The 22532-nt window shown below is 32.2% G+C and overlaps 1 protein-coding gene across 1 annotated transcript; it reads left to right on the top strand.

Moving 5' to 3' along the window:
* The first annotated feature begins 1547 nt into the window (after positions 1 to 1547).
* LOC111061596 (heparan sulfate glucosamine 3-O-sulfotransferase 6) lies at positions 1548 to 22035 on the top strand. The gene is made up of 7 exons (XM_039434546.1): positions 1548 to 1817; positions 3277 to 3443; positions 4458 to 4598; positions 6146 to 6360; positions 7622 to 7795; positions 14591 to 14807; positions 16095 to 22035. The coding sequence occupies exons 2-7, from the start codon at positions 3303 to 3305 to the stop codon at positions 16329 to 16331; spliced, it is 1125 nt and encodes a 374-aa protein (XP_039290480.1). The 5' UTR covers positions 1548 to 1817; positions 3277 to 3302; the 3' UTR covers positions 16332 to 22035.
* Positions 22036 to 22532: the final 497 nt, after the last annotated feature.

Genomic DNA, 22532 nt, shown 5'->3' with positions numbered 1-22532 from the left:
ATATAGGCTATCATGATAGACTAATAATTACTGTACGATTTCCTGCGAGATCATGTTGCTCCAATAGTGAGATTCTGAGAAACTGTCAGCTCTCATTATGAATAACATCTATGCTTTCCATTCATCCAATGCTGACAGGGAACCAAGTGCCAGGTGGTCACTGAGGAAAAGATTCAAGGGAGAGCACCTAATGCAGTCATAAATCCTCAAGGTTGTAGCCACATTTTCCAGGCAAGTATCAAGTATAGTTGGCCAGATACATGTCCAAAGATTGAAGTAGATTGACAAAACCCTTAGCCCTATTGTCAGCCTTAAGAACATCCACATTGAAGTCATCTCCAATCTTAAGCTTAAAACCTGGGTTCACCCTGGTCAGCTCAGCAATGAGTCTCTCAAGGGCAAGAAGGAAGTTCTCAAAATTCCCAGCTAGGGAGCGGTACACCAATTATACAGTCTTGCATGCACAGAAGAAACAGGAAAATTTATGAGCCTTCTCACTGCAATGTTTATAAACATCAATACATTCAAGATTCAAGTTATTTATAATTTTATTCTAAGTTACCTCACATTATTTTAACTTATCAAGTTTCAAATTATAAATAAGCTTTAATATAATTTCAAATTATTGAATTTAGCGTCGAGTTTTTTACTTTCCTTGCCCTATTACCATAGGTAAGGAAAGTATTGCTTTCCGAAAAAAATCAAGGTACCCCAATTTCTAAATTTCTATACGTTTCAAGGTCCCCTGAGTCAAAAAAGTGGTTTTTGGGTATTGGTCTGTATGTGTGTGTGTGTGTGTGTATGAGTGTATGTGCGTCTGTGTACAGGATATGTCATCTCCCAATTAACGGAATGACTTGAAATTTGGAACGTAGGGTCCTTTCAATATAAGGATCCAACACGAACAATTTCGATTAAATGCGATTCAAGATGGCGGCTAAAATGACAAAAATGTTGTCAAAAACAGGGGTTTTCGCGATTTTCTCGAAAACGGCTCCAACGATTTTGATGAAATTCATACCTAGAATAGTCATCGATAAGCCCTATCAACTGCTACAAGTCCCATATCTGTAAAAATTTCAGGAGCTCCGCCCCATCTATGCAAAATTTGATTTTAGATTCTCAATTATCAGGTTTCAGATACAATTTAAACAAAAAATTTCAAGTGGAAAAGATTCAGCATGAGAATCTCTACAATTAATGTTCAGTAACATTTTCACCTAAAATCGAAAATAAGCTCGAAATTCAAGAAAATGTGATTATCCAATTGCAAACTGTTGATTCTATTAAATGATTCACTATGAAGAAATAGCAGACCTCGTGTGTCTCCAGCGTTATTACCCTGCCACCAGCTGACTCAAATCTTTGAATAGTAGACTTGAGATGCGCGGGAACACTATCGTCAGGTGATCAATTTTCATAACGGCATAAAAGTTGTGTGATTTTTAATTCAAAACATCGAGCGTTAAAAAGTAAAAAGATCGAAAAGTTAGTATCGATAGTCAAAACTTGCTTTCGATGTCTCGATATCGATATGATTTTTGCTTTTCGCCATCTAAACCAAAACAAAACCTGAAAAGTGAAAACGAAAACCTCAATACCATCGTTGATGAGATTATTATTTTATTGGAGTGAAATTCCATTTTTTTAAATAAAGTTTGCAATGTAATGAATAAAAAGATAAATCTAATGCAAGGTTTAAAAAATGCTGTAACTCTATTTTGTAAGTGTTGAAGAACAACGCAAATGGAGTTAATCGATTGACTTCTTCCAAGAAATCTTCTGTTTACCTAACCTCCACCACCATCATCCATTTGGTAAGATAAAAAATACAGTAGCCCTACTGTAATTATTTTCATCTGATCAATATAAATAATACAGGTTTTTCATGTCAATGGGTATTTCTATTTGTGATGTAGGATTTAGAAATTCGTCATTCCAATATCAATTCATTACCTGACTACCTCCCTTTTAGATATTCCTAGATTCCTACTCGCTATTGTTTTGCTATAGGTATTTACTAAGCTAATAATTGAAAAATCTGAACCTACTTTTGAAATGAACAAAAATTCAGGAACCCACAAAATTTTTAAAATGCAATAGCTAGCTACCGTACCTATTATTTGCTTGGAGAAGAATTTCTTTATTTATTCTTTTTACAATGGAGCACAGATCGGGAGAGAAAAACTAAGAATACCTTGTACTATTTCTCTCCCAAATTTAGGTAGCATTAAAAGTCCAAAATGAGGTTATGTCTTCTAGATTTCCATAAAATTTTCAGTCCAAAAATATTCATACAAACCATTCTTTTGAATTTAGATTTTCAAAATACCAAAATAATAATAATAAACACTCAGTTATTTTTAAAATAGAGAATATTCACTTATTAGAGAAATTTTTTAACACGAACCAAAAAAACAAACTTACTCCTAAAAGTACAGCTGACTCACTTAAGTTAACTAACCTTTCTTCAATGAAACTTACAGTAGGGTTCGATGTCTATCTTCCTATTATAGTCCATAGTAAGTTAACCTTTTTTGAGCACTTCTCATCGTACGATGATGAATAGTGATGCAATAAATAATATAATTGTACAGGTTTTTTCTCATTCTTTAGGTCAAATCCAAACCACCAGAAAACTGGGTATACAATTATATTAGGCTAGATACGATATTCAGCGGAGAAGCGGAGACTACTTTTCAATTGGGTAAAATATCCAATTTTGTCGATTAGCGACCAGGTCTAAGATATTCTATGACCAAATAATTTCTAGGTAGATTGCGTCATTCAAAATAAATTTTTAACATAAAAAATTAACTGATCAAAAAGACCAAGAGACTATATATACTATATTTGATGGCGATGACAGTGTCACAGATCACATAAGAGTAAGTTACCTTCACATGAAAATATCCAATTGATATTACACAGACTCGTAGCAACTTGGACATGGAATATTTGAATACATTCACTGGGAGCACCCTCACTGGCTCTGATAAATGGCCACACATTACAAATATTCTCATAAAAATGTCATAGATATTATAATGATCACATCTTGAAGATTGTGATTGTTACATCTCCAGCGCCAGCATAGGAAAACAGTCCTGGGATCCCGGGACCGTCACGGGATTGACAAAGCACTCGTTTGAAGGGAATTTCAGGCGCATGAATCTTGACTTATCAGGGCGACCACGGAGTCAATCGCTTCCCTCAACTATCTACTATCATTGCCTCTCTTAATTTTTAATTAATATATTTATTACATTTTTGCAGGTGTAATGCTTACCTGAGAGAGTGCTATGTTTCGACATAGCTTATTTCTACGATTAATATCTAAGAAAGTGGTTTTCATTGTCATCTCTATAGCATTGATAATTGCCTACACAATATATGTTGCCAATACTTGCCTTGTTCGTTCTCTTCCATACATCCTAAAGAATGTGAGTATTACAATTCCTTACTATAATTGTCTGTATTAAATTAAACTTTGGTTTTGTAATCAATGGGAAAAATGTTAAAGTTAATTGTTACATTTTTTGAAACTATTTGCCCTAAAAATCGACTGCTTTCATTCTTGTCACATCCAAAAACAGTTTGCACAATATTACAGACAAGTCAGATTATTGTAGTTAAATGATTCGTGCTCTGTTCAAGGACAAAGACCCTCTTAATATTAAACTAGAAGGTCAAACAAAATAAAGGATTATATCAAATTCATCTATATACCTCAACCTTTGGACAATTTTTTAAACTGAATAGTTCACTTGAAGGGTGAAAACTCACCTTCATATTTATCTCACTTTATAGAAACACCTAACAAGATAGCATCGATTTCATAATTATTACATTATTTTTCTATTTCTGAAACTTTATAATCTTGCAGTGAATCGAGTGGTAGATTCACTACCACAACTTTATTCAGCAACTTTATTGCCCCAGCTATACGGGCGTTTTAGACGTGCTCGTTAGCTGGATGCATTGTCTCCTATGGGGTAAACTGTACGAGCGAAATAGACGCTCCCCATATCGTGCATTTTATGAATATGCGCGATATAAATTCAGTGCTGATAGTTCCATATAGTCGGGGGCAAATCATGGAACAGCGTCTAAAACTGATTTATAAGTTACTTCAGATCCCTGACAATAGTGGGAAATTCGTTGAAAATACTTGTTCAATTACTGATGTTCTAATAGAATACCGTACGCATAGTATGTTATTGAAATTTCGCTTCAACTTTGATAAATGGTAAAAATATGAATATTGAAGTCCTCATAAATATTTTAACTGAAATCAGTCAGAAGCTCTTCACACTTGCCTTGTGGTTCATCAATGAATAAATTACAATATTCTTACCATACTCAATGCCTGTTAAGGCCAACTTCTTCAATTAATCATTAGGAGTTTTATTTAGATTGATTTTATTGAATTTCATAATTATTTTGTGTTTCAATAGGATGAACTGACCAAGGTACCAGCTGCACTATCCATATTATCAACAGTCAAACCTGATTCAAGATCACATAGCAATAAAGCCACTGTGGTTCGTCTTGTACCTTTGCTAACATGGTCTGGCCTAGCGGAAGAACAACGAAAGGTAAATCAACTATCAAATTTGAAATGAAGTTTCATTTTGTTATCTAACGATTATTCTTCAACCGTTGATCGATGATGTTGGTAATAAGTTTACATTATAAAATTCTCACCTTCATAGTTGAATTACAGTAACTTGATTGATTTTTTTAAATTCGTAAAATTTTTCGGAGCGCCACACTATTAGCGAAGGGTAGCAGGTAATCCTTTCATAGATACTATCATCCAAATTTCTGATTTTTCAACCTGAAAGCTGGGCAGAACTTATAAACGTTTACACACTGACTGGAGTATGTTTTCAAATCACATAACATTTAATGAATAAATATACTAGAAGTTGTCTTTTCAGTTAGATATTGATTCAGACTATAGTCTGTGCAAACCTGTTTGAAGGCATTAGTCTTCTGGAGAACAGCGCTGCCAGATTTCACAGAATGCAGAGAGCCTGTGAAATAATTGAGTGAGAGAAAAAGCGCAGGACATTTGATAGAATCAGCATAAAAACGACAACCTGTGCTCCTTTTATTGTTCTATTGAAATAACATTGGCGATGAAGCTTCGTACTGCAAACAAAGGTTTGTACGGACTATAGATATTAATTTTTTTTTCAGTATGGATGACTACCACAATATGATCTTCTCAACTACTCAGAAAACATAAATTTATACTTAATCTTTACAGTGTCTTTCGACTGTTGACAATGAATCCTGTGTGATTCGAAAGCACGCTCTACTCAGTGAACTTTTATTTAATTCTATCTATTCATTCAGTTACACAAGATGGAATGTAACATTACAAAAATACAAATAAAGTAACTACAATCATAATAGGCTTATACTAATTAAGAGCTGTGGTGCAAAAATAGTAAATATTTCAAATTTTCCACAATTGGATTAGTCTACAAGTCGTCATTTTAGTGTTCAAACTTGATGAAACATGCATGTAAATAGATGTTTATTAGGCAAACACACATGTTCAACCTGCATGTTTTGTCATCAGCGAGAGGCTTCTAACATAAAATAAACAACCAATAACAATAAATGAACCAATGGAAAATTACAAAAAATAATAATGTAGACAAATAATTTAACCTTGAATAGAGAAGCAAAGTAAGAATAAACAAAAAATCCGAGGATACAGAAATCTATCCTCAAAAATTTTACTCGAAGTCTTTCGCTGTGATGACACAACAATGTATGACGATATGTGTTTCATGCATGTCCTATCGTTAGTGGCCAACCTAATAGTTTTCTCAATGCGTTGTTTTATAATATAAAACAAGGAGGAACAACATGAGGAATAAAAAATGAACTACCTACTGAAGACTGAAGACTTTGATTCCTGAAGTTATGTTTTTCTTCTACTCCTATTATTTATTCCTGCTATTATTGTTGAATTTAGTTTCAGGTTAGACGCCCAGCTAGCAAGTTGTTCTTTTGCTGGTGGTAATTTTCACTTTCATCAAATTATAGTTAACATCCATTTTTATTAGATCATGTATATTGTGTGAAAATGGGAATGAAATTTGATTTGATTTTGATTTTCTGTTAGGTAGAGGCGAAGGATGGCGCACCCAAGTACCGGTTCCTGCGGCAACAAGGCCTGCACCCAGTGAGGCGACTGCCCGATGCACTCGTCATCGGAGTCAAGAAAAGTGGCACGCGTGCATTGCTCGAATTCATCCGCTTGCATCCCGATGTGCGCGCCGCCGGCTCAGAGGTGCACTTCTTCGACAGGCACTACTCCAACGGATTCACCTGGTACAGGTCAGAACTCTATAAATCTAGAACTATTTCCAACATAAACATACCCTTTCAAGTTGCTATTACTTTGATATGAATATGTCTAATGATAGGCCAAATCCGATGGTTAGCGGCCTAAACATCACTTATTCATTATTTTTGTAAATTTGTGAATATCCTTGGCGTAAGTCTTTATGGATTGAAGACTGTAACTTGTACATGGTCTTCCACGAAAGGTGTAACAGCCGAAGACCATAGACTCTGCATGAAATTTGCAACAAAAAATGTTCAGTAAAATTTTCTCTAATCGATATTAGTTTTCTTTATAATAATTATATAGATATTTATTTTTGAAAAACATCAATAACTAGAAAGCTATCAGTCGAAATTCAATTCTAGGGATATGATTGGAAAAAAGGATGAACTTTTCAATAAGATTTATATAATTTATTTCTTTTGTCTGGGGCTTATGAACTTTTCATGAGCGTTCAAACTGGTTGAAATTGAAATGAAAAATCAGAATGAATCTTTATTCCGCCTTTGAAAAATACAACAATTAATAAAATAAACATTTCAGACTGCGTCTTTTTGGGGAACGCCAACTTCATCTATAATTTTCTTCGACAGATTTATATTATACTCTGTTAATAAAGATTCATTTGAGGACTATTTCTCAATGTACCTAACCAAAGTTTTCCACTGATTGAATAAACCCTGTTTGAGAAGTAGTTATTTGCACGTTTTTGATTCACTGTGCAATGCTTGAGCGGACATGCTATCATTAACTGAGTAAATTTTCGGTTGTCCTTACAAAATATGATTGAAAAACTACTCAGATGTCATTGTAAGGTTGCCAACTTCATTTCCCGAAAGTTTCATGTAGATCAAGCCGTTTTTGAGCAATAATAACTTATCGAAGTCTTCTCGTATATTCAGGCCTTGTCACAAGAAATAATAGTGAGTAATTAAGACAATGCAGGTTAACTGAGGCAAAACATATGTTGATCAAACTAGAGATATTTTATCAAATAGTTAAAAATTATTTACATTTTTCATGAACAACCACAAGTAAAATAAGTAAAGTAAAATAACAAGTAAAGTAGTAGGGTAGCAAGTACAAGTAAGTAGTGTGGCAATTGAATTTCCAATTCTCAAGTTGCACTATTATTAAATCCTCTGATTTTTACCGTATAGCCCTATCTCGCTCTAAATTAAAATATTCAGCAGAAATGTCAAGTAACTAAGTTTGTTTTGTTAGTAGTGTTAATGTGGTAATGTATTTCAGACATAGAATGCCGCCCACCCTGGAGGGGCAAATCACGATGGAAAAAACACCGAGCTATTTCGTGACGAAGGAGGCGCCAGAGCGAGTGCACCAGATGAATCCCTCCACTAAGCTGCTGGTCGTTGTCAGAGATCCAGTCACCAGGGCCATCTCCGACTATACTCAAGTGGCCAGGTAACAAGTTTATCTTATCAGACGAAGTTCCTCTCGGAACAAGTCTTATCAGTTTCACTTCTTACTCTTTGAATAAGATGAACATTTAGTAGCAAATATTCTTCTCGACGGAGCAATGGGGTTAAAATTGAAGTATTAATAAATAATTTCAGGGAAATCTCCAAGAATATTTATATAACATTCTTTTGGGCTATCATAAATCTGAGAAAAAACATTTATGAATCTTTTCTTATCGTGACGATTTGATGCATGAATGAATTCATTCAAGATTGAACGTATAAAACATTCAGAAAGATACAGCATGCTCACATCAGCTCCTCGTAATTTATCTTGGGCAATTGATAGAATAAAATTCCAATTTGAATTGGAATCAGTTTTTTTAGACCTTGCAAAGGCGTTTGATTCCATACCACACAAAATACTATTGCAAAAATTACATAATTGTGGAGTTAGGGGCATAGCAAACGATCTGTTTGCGAGTTATCTAACGGATCGCTCTCAATATTTGACAATTAATGGTAAAACAAGTTTGAAAAATCTTTCTGTATTTGGTCTTCCTCAAGGCACAGACCTTTCACCATTGCTCTTTTTGATTCATGTTAATGACCTTTTGAATCTGAAAATACCTAACTGCAGAGTAATTTCATTTGCTGATGACACGGCTCTTGTTTTTTCTGGTGTGTCATGGTGGGATGTATATAACAATGCAAATGAGGGCTTGAGAATTGTAAAATCATGGTTTGATAGACATGTACTCACCATGAACCTGAAGAAGATTAAATTTATGACTTTTTCTCCTACTGAAATAGGTCAACCAGTACAAACCTTGTCTTTACAAATGCATTATCACGCTTTTTTAAATAATGTGTATTGTGATTGCCCTTGTATTGAAAAGGTGAAATCCTTAAAATATTTGGGTATAATGATGGATGATCATATAAAATGGGATACTCATATTGAATATATGTGCAGACGGCTTGTGCAGACGATATGTGTAGACGATATCTAATTTATTTTATAAGTTTTATAAACTAAATAAAATAGCTGATATGGTAATAATGAAAAAGATATATGTGCAGACGATATCTAATTTATTTTATAAGTTTTATAAACTAAATAAAATAGCTGATATGGTAATAATGAAAAAGATTTATTAAGCTTATGCGCAATCACTTTTCCAATATGGAATTGAGATATGGGGGGCTGCTTATGATATCCATATGAACAAAAATTATTCACATTACAGAAACACCTTATCAGAGCTGCATTATACAGGCCAAGATTGTACCCTAGTAGACTTCTTTTTAAGAATTCCAGGTGCTTACAGTGAGGCAAACATATGTTAAAAGAATCATATTATTCATTAATAACAATAGTGATACATTCAACTTAAGGAATAATCCATATAATTTGCGTCCCTCCAATCCATTGCAATTTGAAATTGACTTTACCAGCTTAAGTGTATGTAGACGTCAGTTTGAATATCAGTGTTACTTGTTTATAAAGTCCCAACTGATTTCATTATTAATAGAATTACAAAATCCATAATGAATCTTATACTGGATTGGATTAGGATAAATGTTTATTTTAAATTATCTATATCCATTATGTAGTGTTTCATTCTTATGTTATAAATTTTAAAAAATATTTTTGTCATGGCTTCCTTGAATTGGTATTTTTGAGTTTGTCACTTGCTTGTGATTTTGTTACTTTGTCTTATCGTTTGTAAGTATTGAGATGTGACCTGGTTTCCATAATTTTAGTTATTCTAGTGGTTTGAATAAGCTCTTTTTCTTTCTATTGACATGTTTGCTGTACCTAGTTGTTCGAAATCACTGCCGGCGCACAAGTTTTCTTTGCCGGTAGTGCCATTTTGTAAGTTAGAATATTTATTTTATCAATCTGTATTATTTTATGGCAAATAAATGAATTTGAATTTTAAAAAGCTTTATTTCAAAATTGTTCCTATTCTGATTAATACAACAGTCCAAATATAGGTTATATGATACATAACTTAATTGAACGATTCACGAATAAACAGTAGAAACAAACAAATTTTGAATGAAATGCCACATAGTAAAGAACATCTCAAATGATCTAAATGAAAAACCCAAAACTAATCCAATAAACTGAACATTTTTAAATAAAAATAAAAATCATAATTAAAAAAAAATATAGTTGGTATTTACTGTAGCATTTTAATGTCAATATCTTTAGATTTGATATTTGATTTACCTTAAGGTTATGCCGTGAGATTCGACTAACTGAACGTCTCAACGTCCCTCTTGTTTCAGTTTCTCACAAATAATGGTCAAAATAGGCACGTGATGAATTGAGATAGTGAGGAACTAAGACTTATGCTAAGACGTAAGACTTTTCAAATGAAACATTGTATTTTTTTTATTTTTATTTATTCATTCCAAAATACAATTTCAATAAAATCAGTATACATATAGATGGAAAAAGATTGGAAATTGCATTTGTTCATATAATTAATGAATAATAATTATTGAACGAAAATCCTAATTAAATGCTGTAAATCACTTCTGTAACTGCAACAGGGTTAACAGCTAGAAGGAGATTCAATGAGAGCTACTATCCAAAAATTATTTTCCAGCCCGGGAATCGAACCCGGTACCTCCTATAGTTTGTGTAAAACAAGTTGAGACTTGGCCCTCCATCCGAAGAAATTACAGGGTTGCCAAATCGTGTAAAATTGCAACATTCTCAAATTTCCAATTCAACGTCATAATTGGATGTATAATATCATCCCCGATATCCTAGTAGTGCTAAAAAAGTTTCAGGGTTGAAGGATTAAAAGGAAATTTAACTTTTATGATCAAAATTGGAAACATCGCGAAGATTTGTTTTTCTTTTGAATATAATTTCTCTCAGAATCATGTAGCGTCGTAATGCGTAATAATTTTATATCAAATGAACGAAGAGACTATCTCCTTTCTATTGGTGTCTGGATCATTTTTTTCCGACCCATAGTTATTTTTTAATTAATAATTATGTTCGTCAATGTCGAGACATTTCGAGCAGAAAACATGAAATTTTCGACATGCTGGTAACTATTTTGTTTCAAAAGATAAATAGGTGGTGAAAGCGAGAAAGTTTCTCAGAAATAATTAAAATTATTTTTCCGATTGTCAAACGTACTCGGAAGAACGTATTTTGGCCTCTCAGGAGTTTCAAAGTCAAGGATAGCGGCTGAATGTTGTGCCGCCATATGCTATCAATAGCTTGGATCAACAAATTCAAAATACAGAACGATTGAAAAATTCAGCAACTGCAAGCCAGACTATCATAATAATAGTGAAAATGACAACCTCGCCTTGAATAATCCAAGCGGTGTTTCATTACAGCCTTTCTCGAGATAATCAGCTGCTTGCGTTGGAAATAATTCAGTCAAAATAATCTTGTTGACCGAGCGAAGTGAGGTCTAAGATTCAAGTCGACGGTTTGGCATTTCTCTTAATGTTTAAATGTTTAAATGTTTGAATGTTTATATGTTTATATGTTGCGCATTTACGGCGAAACGCGGTAATAGATTTTCATGAAATTTGACAGGTATGCTTTTTTTCCACTAAATTAGTTATTTATTACAATAATCTTACCTTCAGATCCTATTTGTTCACACCACAGACTCCTTTGAATATCACGATGATGATATCTTTCAATTCAATTCAGTTTATTTCCAAAAAACATAATACACGAATAAGAAATACAATATACAACATATTTTGGAATCCCCCTACTAGACTATCCATCTGTGTGTAGGGGGGGGGGGGTTCCACTTTATACATAATAAGCTTAATCTGCTCATAGAAGTAAGTAATAGAGAATACACTTATATTATGGAGGTAATATTAATATTCTGATTATAAAATAGATAATATATTGTGCTGATGTATATTTAAGAATGAGTATGTAGGAATAAGTATACTTATAATAAAAAGTTCCTTTTTAAATTGCGCGTCGTCGTATATACAAGGTTTTTGGAAATTTTGCATTTTAAGGATAATATAAGAGGAAAAAGGAGCCTCCTTCATACGCCAATATTAGAGTAAAAAATCTGGTGTGGCGCACTCACACAACTTTCCTTGCCGTTATGAATATTTATCACCTGACGATAGTGTTCCCGCGCATCTCAAGTCTACTATTCAAAGATCCAAGCCAGCTGGTGACAGGACAATAAGGCTGGAGACACACGAAGTTTGCTATCTCTTCATAGTGAATCATTTAATAGAATCAACAGTTGCCAACAGTTTGTAATTGGATAATCACATTTTCTCGAATTTCGAGCTTATTTTCGATTTTAGGTGAAAATGTTACTGAACATTAATTGAAGAGATTTTCATGCTCAATCTTTTCCACTTGGAATTTTTTGTTTAAATTGTATCTAAAGCCTGATAATTGGGAATCTAAAATCAAACTTTGCATAGAAGCTCCTGAAATTTTTACAGATATAGGACTTGTGGCAGTAGATAGAGCTTATCAATGACTATTACAGGTATAAATTTGATCAAAATCGTTGAAGCCGTTTTCGAGAAAATCGCGAAAAACCCTGTTTTTGACAACATTTTCATCATTTTATCCGCCATCTTGAACTGCATAAGATCGAAATTGTTCGTGTCGGATCCTAATACTGAAAGGACCTTAAGTTCCAAATTTCAAGTCATTCCGTTAATTGGGAGATGAGATATCGTGTACGCAGACGCACATACACTCATACACACACATACACACACACACACACACAACACACACACACACATACAGACCAATACCCAAAAACCACTTTTTTGACTCAGGGGACCTTGAAACGTATAGAAATTGGGGTACCTTGATTTTTTTCGGAAAGCAATACTTTCCTTACCTATGGTAATAGGGCAAGGAAAGTAAAAAACTCGACGCTAAATTCAATAATTTGAAATTATATTAAAGCTTATTTATAATTTAAAACTTGATAAGTTAAAATAATGTGAGGTAACTTAGAAATGAACTCACTTCATAAAAGTACACAAAGTTACTTTAAAAATGTGGAAATGAAAAAGTTGAAAATCTATGGCCCAATTACCCAAAATTACCTTAAATGTAAAACTATGAAATATAATAAATATAAAAGAAAGAATTGGCTTATACACATATAGGATAGAAAATTCACGAATGAGCATCATTATCATTTCTTTAGCCGGAGTGAGTAGCCTATACAAGCCTATACGGTAAGCCTACCAGTGAGGTGTTGTGTCCATTTTTATTAATGTGAATATGCATGTATTGATGTTTATAAACATTGCAGTGAGTAAACATTGCACACACACACACACACACACACACACACACCACACACACACACACACACACACACACACCACACACACACACAACACACACCACACACACACACACACCACACACACACACACACACACACACACACACACACACACACACACACACACACACACACACACACACACACCAATACCCAAAAAACACTTTTTTGGACTTAGGGGACCTTGAAACGTATATAAATTTAGAAATTGGGGTACCTTAATTTTTTTCCGAAAGCAATACTTTCCTTACCTATGGTAATAGGGCAAGGAAAGTAAAATCAGACTATAGAATTATTCATCATAAATCAGCTGACAAATGATTACACAGATGTGTGGAGAAGCCAGTCTATTGCTGTATTTCCATAAGGTCTATAGTTTCAATCAGGATCTTGTGGATGAGAATACTGCGTGAGGTCTACTGTTCACAGAACTACTAGTAAATTGGCTTGCCAGCCTCTAGCATACAATTTGGTACATAATGTATACCATGCAGCCACTTTTCTAACTTTAAAATTCCTTTGAGCCAAAATACGATCTTCCGACTACTTTTGACAATAATTGAAAAAATAATTTCAATTATTTCTGAGAAACTTTCTCGCTTTCACAACCCACTTATCTTTCGAAACAAAAAAGTTTCCAACATGTCGAAAATTTCATGTTTTCTGTTCGAAATGTCTCGACATTGACGAACATAATTATTAATTAGGAAATAACTATGAGTCGGATAAAAATGATCCAGACACCAATAGAAAGGAGACAGTCTCTGCGTTCATTTGATATAAAATTATTACGCATTACGACGCTACATTATTCTGAGAGAAGTGATATTCAAAAGAAAAACAAATCTTCGCGATGTTACCAATTTATCATAAAAGTTAAATTTCCTTTTAATCCTCCAACCCTGAAACTTTTTCAGCACTACTAGGATATCGGGGATGATATTATACATCCAATTCTGACTTTGAATTGGAAATTTGAGAAAGTTGCAATTTTACACGATTTGGCAACCCTGTAATTTCTTCGGATGGAGGGCCAAGTCTCAACTTGTTTTACACAAACTATAATTGCTAGTCAGGAATGCTTACCCTTCAACAAACTAATAATCTCTGGATAGCAGAGATCATTTTATACGATGCCATAGCGGCCAGCCAGTCTGCAGATGGAAATAAATTAGAAATTGCATTTGTTCAAATGCTAATTAATGAATAATTGAACGAAAATCCCAATAAAAATGCAGTAAATAATTTTTTGATCATAGCTCTTATCGAATTTCCATCTAACTGTTAACCCTGTTGTCAATATTCGCAGTAGCAGAAGTCTTCGGGGTGATTCAAAGCATTTAATTAGGATTTTAGTTTAATAATAATTATTCAGTATATACATATATTCAATCCATCTAAATATTAGCTATTCGAAGGATATTAAAAAAAATATGTTTTGTTGTTTGGGTTAGCAAACGGCTGAACAAGGACATGAAAAGTTTCGAGGAGCTGGCGTTCGTGAACGGGTCGCAGTGCGGTGTGGTGAACACGTGGTGGGGTCCTGTGCGCATTGGTGTGTACGCGCGCCACCTGGAGAGATGGCTTAAGTACTTCCCGCTGCAGCAGATGCTGTTTGTCAGTGGCGAGCGGCTGGTTGTCGATCCGGCCGCCGAAATGGCCAGGGTTCAGGTCAGTCGTCAAGTCTACACTATACAAACACATTCCCACTTGAAATGGCTATAAGTAGTTGAAAAATGTTGTGAAATGAAAAACATGAAAAAATAATTGAGAATATTCATTTCATTCTAACAATATTATAGTAGTTCTTCAAAGAAAAGTGAATATTTAAAGTGATTGGAATACATTTCAATTAATTAAATTAGGGTCAGTCTAGTTTAGATTAAAAAAACCGATTTCAGATTTGGTAGAAGCGATTAAAATAAGTTACATGTTAATTAATTAACACTAGTATCAGATATTGTCGAATTATTGTTCCATAATAATATGCAGAGTGTTTACCAACTGCCTACCAATACTCTAGGACATTGTTCCTGAGTAAAAAACCATATCTAAATATCATATTTAAATTGTCCGGAAGTCTCCAGTTACTCACACAGCGGCCATTTTGCTTTTTCATTTTTTTCAAATAATTGTTTAACATACGAAATTGAAACTCTGCACAATCATTTATAACAACTAGACAAAGCTACAAAAAATTATGATAATTTTTCAAATTCATAAAACAAAATGGCGGCCATTTAAAATATGGATTCTTAAATAATTCAGAAACCGTTGGTTTTACAAAAAATTTACTATAATAACTTTGTTTAGTACATTTTTAATTACCTATCGATTGATACCTGATGTTAAGATTGGACCAATATTAACTGAGATATGGCAGCTTTAGTGAAAGGAGTCAGCTGGGGGTTAGTTGCAGTGCATGCCAAGGCATGCCACAACAATGCAACAGTCCCCGTCTACTTGGCATGTCATTTGCAAGCTATTTTATATTATTTCAAACAATAATTAATATTACATAACTCTCTTGGTCTTGACATAAGTTTAGAATAACCTGTAATTTATTTCACTTGAGAAGAGAAAAATTAGGTAAAGATTTGTTAACAATATGCTTTTTATTTACATTAATACAGAAACTTTAATATGAAATTGAGTTGGTGGGCAGAATTGTAGAGGCTGGGAAATTTAGCTACTTAAACTTTGTATCATAAATTGAATAAATTTATTTTAATTATTAAATTAGAATTAATTGATTAATAGCAATATAAATAGGCCTTTGTCCATCCTCGATAAATTCTGAGTGTTTAGCAAAATTTCAAGTTAATCAGTTCAGTAGTTCAGACCTGATGATGCGTCATTCCTGTATTTTCTCTGTCCCTACATGTGTAAGCCGATTGTTCCCTTTATAATATTATAGATATAGTAGTTTTTTTAGTAAGTGCGGCTTTTGTGTTGCAGAATTTCCTGGGCCTAAAGCATGTGGTGACGGAGAAGCACTTCTACTTCAACGCGACGAAAGGCTTTCCGTGCCTGATGAAGTCGGAAGGCCGCTCCACCCCGCACTGCCTGGGCAAGACCAAAGGCCGTAACCATCCACACATCAGGCCGGCAGCACTTGAACGCCTAAGGCAGTTCTACCGGCCATTCAACCTGCGCTTCTATCAGATGACTGGCATCAACTTTGGCTGGTCCTAACCTACATATCAACTCTACCGAGTACTTATTTTTCCCCATCTATTCGGTTCTAGGGTTATCGACTCCAAATTAACTCACAACCTCTTTTATCTAACGCTTTGATTACGTTTGGTTCAAGTTTTTATTGGGCTAGTTGAACGTAGATATTCATTTCACATTATTCAATCAATTTACGGGGTGTATCAAAAAGGTATTTTACAACTTTGATAATTTAAATAAAATATACAAATACCTTCGAATAGGACCGGAAAAATGGACTCGAATAAAAAGGAATCTATCGTATCAACTATTTGGAAGAAGAGATCGCGGGCGTCACAGGAAGAGATGGGTTGATTTTAGAGGCACAGAGGTGACAGGCAGTAATGCCTAACCCATGAAAGGAAGAAAAATAAGATCAAAAAATGATATAAAGATTTATTTGTTGCTGTTACAAAGACAAATTATTCAAATTAAGTTGTAAAATCCTTATTGAAACACCTTACACATCAAAAATACTAAATACAATAATGTCACAAAATTATATTGAAGATTCAAAAGTTAGCAGTGGCTTTAGTCTAGTATTTTAGTGGCTGGCTTTACAACATGGCCTAACTAAGATGCGAGAATTTTTCTAGGGTCACTCCTGTGATGCGAATGAAAACGTTAAGCTGTTGGTCCTCAACACCTAAAAACAATAGTCAAGTCACGTTGTGAAAAACAACTTTTTAGTCAGTGTCCTGAATTTAATCTGGTATGATTTTAAGAACATCAGGTTTGAGCCAGCCAGGTCATTTGATACGACATTCAAAAATATGTACGACAGTCACCCTAGTAAGCATGTGAATGACTGTTTTGGCTGTTTAACTTAAATTTCTGTCCAACCAGAACGAAAGTTCATGTTAATTCTTATTGAAATGGAAATATTATCTTGCTTCTCAAAAATAGAACCAGGATGTAATGTTTAGCTCCAATTATCACTATCAGTGAATGTAGTTCAACACATGAACATATTTTCCAAGTACAGTTGTAGTCAGCAAGCTACTAATAGAATATGAAAACATTTTTTTGATAAAATCCCACTTAATTTTATCAGGAAGGCTTTGATTGAAAATATCTATCTTGATTAAAACTGAAAACTATGAAGTGATCTTAATGAACTTAAATGCCGTAAAGTTGATGAACTCATCTATGATATAGAATGGAGGTTTCAAAAATGGTATTTCAACAAGGTTGTTGAGGACCATCTATTCACATGATTTGATAACAATAAACTAATTGGTTACTATGCTATTTGTACTTGCCAGTACTCGATAACAAGGAGAGTGGCTCAAGATGTTAATCCATTTACTGTCTCACATTTCTTGATTCTTATTCCAGTTTCCAACAAAATTCAGCATGACTAATATAATAAATTTATAAATACACCTTTGTTTATGAACAAGGAGAACAACCAAATGTTTATCCGATTTCAATTTTATTTTCAGTGTTAGTTCAAATTAATATACTGTTACATTTTGACTGTAATAGTAGTCTACAATCATGCCTATTATGCGCTCAAGCATTTTTCTCCTCCGTGCAGACTAGCTGAAACTTAATTGTTCAGTTTCTAAAAAGTACTCCATAGTCATCAACAATTTTATAATCCAGTGATGTACCAATCACGTGATTATGGTTAGTACTGTAGTGTCACAATAATAACTTGCACGACTAGTATGTAGCAGCTCATGCATCACTCAGAATAAAATAGTGAAGCATTTTACCATGTAGATTTAAGTATTGTTGTTCCTTTCTAACGGCACCGTCGCACTCTAGTAACAAAATGTACGAATGCTATGCTCAATCTGTAATTCAATAGATAGGATAGTATTATTTTTCAAGTGTCTGTTATATGACTCATCAGTAATCTAGAAATTCAAGCTGGAATTTGTTTATATTAATTTTTATTTTATTTTAATAGACCCTATTAGTTTTTTAGAGGCATGATCGAATCCAGGTCTTTATTTAAAATTGGCAAACCAAAAATTTTCAATTCAATATCTAAAACGAACTAAGACACACTCTGCCTTCTTACTTTCAGGTTCTCTCCCACTATCAAATTAAACAGTGTTACACAAATTATAATGTTTAAAAACTTAATCATTTATCGTTATCATTTTTTTAAACTTATAAGTTATAAAAACTATCATCATATTCAAATATTGCGTCTCTATTCCGAAAAGTATTCCAGCTCAATTCAGGCACTTCAAGTCACAATCATATTTTATATATATATAGTAAACATAGGAAATTTTTAACACTGCGTAGAATAAGCTCCCCATCTAGTATATAGACCGTCCAGACAAATGAAACATTATTTATCGTTTAATATGAAGTTTGTAATAAGAGATGACTGATTTTTATAGAAATATACCTCTTTTTCAAAATAAACTGTATATCATGGAAATATCAGTTTTTATTTTTAAGAATAGAATTTTAATTTTAACAGGTATGAATAGTTTGGTAATGTAGGTATGATTTAAAACCCGAAGTTTAAAGGTTTTTTTTGTTGTTTTTTCATCTATATAATTATAATTATTATCATTAGAAAATATAGACGTATTTTTATTGATTAGTATTTGTTAATATTTTCAATTTACCATTATTGTCTACTTAACATGACTTGTGAATGTCCAGTTACTTAACAAATGATAAAAAGGTTGTATAAAAGCTTGTTTGTTGAGTATCGTTGATCAGCATTTAAACAATGTATTAATTGAACGGGAGTTTGTCGATTCGATGAATTCTCAAAATATGATCAAGATGAAAGCAGTTCAATGTGTAACCAAATTATTATTTATTATCTTCCACTATCAAGAGTTCTAAATTATGCAAATTTGTGACACTTCCTATTGTAGTTTTCTATTATTTTTAGACCTTATTTACTATTCGTTGATTATTTAGTGATAGAATGTAATTCAACATTTGTATAATCTATGTTGTATTATAACTAGATATAGTTTGGAGAACAATCTAAAAATACATTGCATTTGTCTACCTTATGTGTGTGTGTTCAACTTCCATGTTGCTTGAATATTGTAATACTAATACTCAATCAAACTTGTGGTGTATTAAGATCCAATTATAATTTTTTCATTGATTACTCTCTAATATTTTAATAAGGTGCTTGTTAAGTGAAATTGTTTCTAATTTTATACTGGTTATTTAATGATTAATATTGTTGAATTTTCAAACTTTAATCTTTATGGAATTATTCTGTTTAATCCATATTAGCTTTTTATGTACATGTTTAACCAATCAGTTTAATTTACATGAACATTGAAGCAGTTGTACTGCATTTTTTTAAGCTCTAATTTCTATCCCTATTCTCTGAAGGTTGTTAATAATATCACATTATCATGTCTTCCACCCTTAGATTTTAAAACCACCTTTATAAAAGCTTTACTACTCTTTAATAAATCATATCCATGAATTAATTTATTGACAATATTTCATCTATAGTATTCCAATTTCTATCAATTTAATATTAACGTTGACAATCTTGAATTTTTCAATATCACTAGTCTTCATTTTCACTAGTTCTTTTTTCTACACTACTCCGAGAGAGCTTTAATTACAATTATTGTAGATTTTCAAAGTGATATCAAACAGAAGATCTGAACTATTTTTTTCAATTGTTCCTATTTATTTTTAACTAGTTATTGTAGCCTATTTATACTTTGAAATGCAAAAATCATATCCTGGAAGCTAAGAATCTTGGTTTTCAAGAGTCTTCGTAATCTGAAGATCAACATTTTTCCCGATTAATATTTCCTTTCGTAACTGATTTCAAAATTCTTATCTCTTCATGCTCTTTCATTGGCTAGCTTCATTTCAGATTATAGAAATTCTGCAATTGATCTGTTGTATTAAACGATTTACTCAATCCTTATAAGTGGAATATTTTTGTTATATTCATGAATTCACATTGAATATTTTCATACAATATTCATAGTCATGAATATTTTCTCATTATTTATTTCTGTACCTGATTTATGAATTTATTACACTAATTATTTAGCATAAGTTGAACTCGATTAATTAAAAATAATTATACTCTGTATTTAGTATAAGAATACACAAGTCTAGTACATCGAATGTGAATCCCATTTTCAAAAAAAATTGTCTATGAGTCGCTGAAAAAAATTTGTTTCCAACTAATTGTTCAAGTTGTAAGCTTGTTTTTTTGATAAAAAACATGTTTTTTTATACATGTTTGCTCATGTTTTTTCATAAACAAACTAGTTTTCAATCCTTGCAACTGTAGAATTTAGTTTAGTTTATAGATTTGTTGTCCTTGCCATTTAAATAGCTTTAAAAATGAAGATAATATTTTCCCGATATCCATGTTAATATACTACTTTTATTCTTCTTTTTTTTTAATTTTGTTTGATGGTGTCATACTTTTATGGTACATAATATCATGGGAAAATTTCCTATAATAAATCATCCTTGTTATTTATGACCATTTTTCTCTAATTCTTCAAGCTACGATTTTTAATAAAAAATACCAACTTATTAAAATACTTTAATTTAGTTGATATTGGAAATTTCATACAAATTACCATTTTTTCATTCAATCATGACCTATATTTGATATCCAGAATATAAAATACAAATTTGGCATGATATTTTTTCATTTTTTTTTGACCTGCATTTACAGAACATTAAATTGAAAATTTTATAAGAAAATCATAATTTGTCATTATTTTCAGACTTACACAGGATAATCATTGACAATCATAATACTAATAGTTTTTCAATCATTGCTTTGCTTTAAAATTAATTGTATCAATATTTTGTCTTGCAACTTTGCTTTGTTAAATCCATTTTTTAAATTTTCTTCTATTTAGCACCAAATCTCCACAACCTGTAACTACCTCCAAATTGAAGTCATTATTGTATATTTTTGTTTCTACATATATTTTATTGTATAAGTATTTTTTGTTATTTTGCTAGGTTGTATCCTCAGTAGATCATGGTCTTAGTTGTCATTAGCATTTTACTGTGGAGGAAAGAATTTTCACACCAAGTTGATGTTCAAATAAATGGTTATCTAATCATCATAATGTACAAATATCTACTTTTTTCGTATAAATGATAATTTTTATTTTTAAAAGAAAATTTGATAGCACATTTCATAAGGATATCGTTTGTTATAGTAAGTAACTTAGGCTACTATTCTATTGAGTTTGCTCGAGGATTTCGATTTACATTCTATATTGAATCTTCTTTCCTCATTTAATTAAAATTTTGATTGCAATTTACTAAAGTACCAACGTTGTTTGATAATTATAAGTCGTACTGTTCTTATAATAATGTGTTTTTCTTGTTTACATATAATTACAAAATATTTATACTCCATTTAAAAAATGTCACTATTCTCTCGTTTCAATTCGAATAGCAACGTAGGCCTACTCTATTTTTCAGCATTATCTGTGTATTTCTGTTTGATTAAAAACGTTCATAGCTCATCTTTAATTTCAAATAATTATCGAACTAGCATGTAATGTATTCTAGTACTATAATTTATCTGATATTAGATGAACAAGGAGCTATTTTCCTAATTGAACAATCGTTTTCATGCTCGTCACCTACTTGAGTAGAATTTCATCTTTTAATTATATCACTTAGTTTTTATGAATTTCAGATTTTATTAAACTTTGTATTTAACGCCTGAAGAAATTGATTAACATTTTAGTTTTCAATTATTATTCCATACCTGATCATCTTTTATGTCCAGAGAATAAATGAGAGGATTTGTCAGATATAACACACTCCAAACAGAATGGTTACAGTATGCGATTGTTTTTTTTTTTAAACAAATCTCAATATACAAGGGTTGGCTAAATAAAATGGTATGTTCAGAAACTGAATACTGAATTAATAAAGAAATAATTCAATGCACCATTTTTCCAAAACAGTTTTTTTTTTTGAAAAACACAACTAGTTTCGGTTTCCAAAACATTTGAAAGTTTTTTTTTAAAAAAATGAACTATTATTTCTCAAGTATATGAATTAAGGGTACTATTAAATTATTTCTTTATTAAATAACAACTCAAGCAGCCCTTTTGAAATACTCTATTAGAAAATATCAATCGTCCATATAAAATGAGCGAAATGGCACTGATTCACTCACACACTAATTCATAATCAATAGAACTAAAACTCTACTGAACCAAATAC

Source organism: Nilaparvata lugens, chromosome 8 (assembly GCF_014356525.2).
Source record: "Nilaparvata lugens isolate BPH chromosome 8, ASM1435652v1, whole genome shotgun sequence".
Taxonomy (NCBI): Eukaryota; Metazoa; Arthropoda; class Insecta; order Hemiptera; family Delphacidae; genus Nilaparvata; species Nilaparvata lugens.
Note: the sequence above shows the minus strand (reverse complement) of the source record. Positions and strands in the feature narration are given on the sequence as shown.